Below are 3,158 nucleotides of genomic sequence, written 5' to 3'. Positions count from 1 at the left end.
TTGTCCGAACTGAGTCAGCTTGCAGAGTCACTTTGTCGAGTCAGCACTTTTTGAATTGAAGACTTCTGAACCGACTCCTTGGCTCAGTTGCCTGCCATCCGCTTAAACTAAAACCATCTTCCAGATTTAAGTCATGAATCAAAATAAATCTCACTGAAATGAAGAGAAAGAGAGAGAAGAAGAGAGAGAGAGATAGAGAGAAAGAAGAAAAGAGAGAGAAGTTAAAAAGAAGCTGTGCATTTTTTATTTACTTTACGACTGTACAAAAAAAGTCCATATTTCAATTATGGTGTATATGAAGGATATTTCAAAGCATAGTTTCAAATCACGTATTTTCCTTTTTTTTTTTTTTTTTTTTTCGGCTCATTCACGAATCGCAAACGAGAAAAAGCGGAAAGACAGTTTTATGTATTAACACCGTTTCGGCTCCAAGGCTCAGCGAGCTCGACCTGGTCTCTGCAGGAAAAAAGAAACAAAGAGAAAAAAAAAACTACAGCAAAATGAAACGAAACATTAGAAAAAAAAACCCCGACTTGCACAATAATAATCATCCAGAACGTACTTACAGTACACGGTACATGAGGCAGAACCTGACACTACAAATACATTTGTTGAAAAGTGAGAGAGAGAGCGAGAGAGAGAGAGAGAAAGAGAGAGAGAGAGAGAGAGAGAGAGAGAGAGAGAGAGAGAGAGAGATGTGATAGATAGGTTTAATCCTTCAATTTCACACCATGTTCCTGCTGCAGAAAAGAAATATCCCCCCCCAAACAGAACACCTGTGAGCACTTGGATCTCATCCCATCCAGTAAGAGATACTGTACATATCAAAACTCCCTTTTTTTATATTTAAATCTGTGGTTTGGCTGTTTTTCATCAACACTGATGCTTTACTTCAGATGAAACTAAAGCCTGGTATCATATTTTACACAGCGACAGTTGCATTACCTCACGAAGCAGTCTGTCTTTCGAGAGTATTTCGGCGACTTAATTCGTATCGATTTTTCGTGGTTTTTTTTGAGGCTGAAGAAACTGTGAGTCATAGAAATATGTGAGAGAACAGAAACATTGAGATACCGTCACAGAACACGGGTTACGACGCAGCACAGAACTCGCTTGCTGGCTGGCTCGCCAGGCAGGCAGGAACACTCTGAATCATCATCATCGCCGCTGCCTCGAAAAATAGTCTCTGCACAACAAATTCCAAGAAGGACTCTGGCGCCCGCCTCCGCCCCCTGCCCTTTATCCCTGCTAGATCCTTTCTGTGTCTGAGCTTGGCGTCTGATTGTGGGTTTAAATCCAAGTGCCACAATGTAAGAATCCACAATCTGTCCTCGGAGAGGATTATCGACGTTTCGGTGGGGAAATCGATGCCAACGTTTTTTTTTCTCCCACGTACGAATGTCCCATTTTTTTTTTTAGATCTTTCCTCCCACCTCTTTTCAGGGATCATGTCATTTCAGGTCACGGCATCTGTCACTGGTTGTTCATTTTTGTCTTGAATTTTGTTTGTTCTTTACTTAAAAAAAAAAAAACCCCACCATCCATTTTTTTGTCGGAATGAAAAGTCTCGCTCCTGTCTCCCTCTTCGAGGAGTGGTGTGGTGAGTCATTGGCACTCGGTGACTGTTCCTTTTTTGTTTTTGTATCTGCTGACGAAACCGACCCTCTCTGGCTAAGAGGAGAAGATGTTGCTGGCTTCGGCGTGGCCGTAGAGATCGGCCAGCTTTTTGAAGCGCGGCCCCCAGTCGCTCAGGAAGTCGTAGTTGTGCTCTGAGTCGGTGCTGAGCGACTCGAGGGAGCTGAGGGAATGTGCAGCCGAGCCGCTGCCCTCGAAGGCATACGTCTGGAGCGAGTCGTAGGGCGGAGCAGAAGGATCCACGTCTGCCTCCTTCAGTCGCTCCCATATGAAGTCACGGAAAACGCCGTTGTCGGGAGCCATTTTGTACGGTGGGGGGCGGGTGTGGTACAGCGTGGGGACGGCGGGCATGTCGGGGGTCACATCGCGGCGCGTCTTGCTCTCCCGCGTGGCGTTGAGGTGGCGCAGGGCCGCCATGTCGAAGGCCTCGGTGTCTTCCTCTCCGCCGCCCTCGTCGTCGTATCGGACAATGTTCTCGCGCACGTCTCGCTCGTCATCCACAATGAGCGGCTCCTTCTTTCTCCTTCGCACCGTCACGATCAGCAGCACCAGCACTGCACGCACAAGAAGACACACGACTGAGATTAGACATCAGACACAGCCACCCATTAACACCAGATGATCAGACAGTTGTGGATCAGACAATATACATAAAAAGAGATTTTAACTGCAAAAGATCAGATCGAGCACAAAAAAGCCATTCGAGACACTTGGACTGTTGGATCAGACGGATCTGATATTGATTGCAAATGACAAACTGCAAATCTGACTTAACTTTTGTTAAGAGATAAGTAACTTGTTAGATATTATGTAGAAGAGCCATTAGAAACGAAACTAATACAAATTAGACTTTATAAGAGATGGTGCGTGTTAGTGGTGTATTCTTGCTCAGGTTCCATTCAGAGCAGGTTTATGAGGTCAGACTTTTTCTGATCTGCTTGAACGAGCGTTTTGTAAAACGCTATTTGCACAATGCCATGTTGATAAATGCTCCACTGACAGGGTTTTTTTGGGGGGGAGTTCAGGGGTTCAGGATGGTAATTCGCTGATCGGAGAGGACACAGTTAAACCATTAGAGACCCAATTCTCTGGAGATGTAGAGACAAAAACTCACTACGCTCTGAGGGAGGAATAATTCGCAAGTCTTTATAGACCGCTATTTATAATCCTGAAAAAATACCCACAATGAAGCATTTGTCGCACTTGCTTTCTCTAATGACTTATTTTCAATTAGTATTAACTTCGGAAACAGCAGCGTCAAAAGAAGCGTGCGAGCGTGATAGCGTTTGAAACCCGGTATTGTTTAAAACCTTCATCACCGTTATCAGAATAATCGCATGCGCCATCTGTTCAGGGACAGAACGGAGATTTGGACCATTTTAGCCTCCGAACCCTTTAGACAGAACGCATTTGAGACGCGAGACGGGGATGTATTTATGGCTCGCGGGCCTCGCCGAGCACAGACGCCAGCGCTCGCGTATTTACGACGCCGCAACAACTCTTCCTTCTTGTTTAATGCGCCG

At 45.3% G+C, this 3,158-nt stretch overlaps 1 protein-coding gene across 1 annotated transcript in view; it reads right to left on the bottom strand.

The window, feature by feature from the left end:
- Nucleotides 1-221: 221 nt before the first annotated feature.
- Nucleotides 222-3,158, bottom strand: part of cdh7a (cadherin 7a) — an 88,487-nt gene continuing 85,550 nt past the window's right edge. Inside the window, exon 12 of the mRNA XM_083525686.1 lies at nt 222-2,189. Coding sequence (XP_083381812.1) covers nt 1,672-2,189 — 518 coding nt within the window. The 3' untranslated portion in view covers nt 222-1,671. The remainder of the gene's footprint in view (nt 2,190-3,158) is intronic.

Source organism: Silurus aristotelis (assembly GCF_946808225.1).
Source record: "Silurus aristotelis genome assembly, chromosome: 22".
Classification (NCBI taxonomy): Eukaryota; Metazoa; Chordata; class Actinopteri; order Siluriformes; family Siluridae; genus Silurus; species Silurus aristotelis.
The sequence above is the reverse complement of the archived record's forward strand: the minus strand, read 5'-3'. Positions and strand labels throughout refer to the sequence as shown.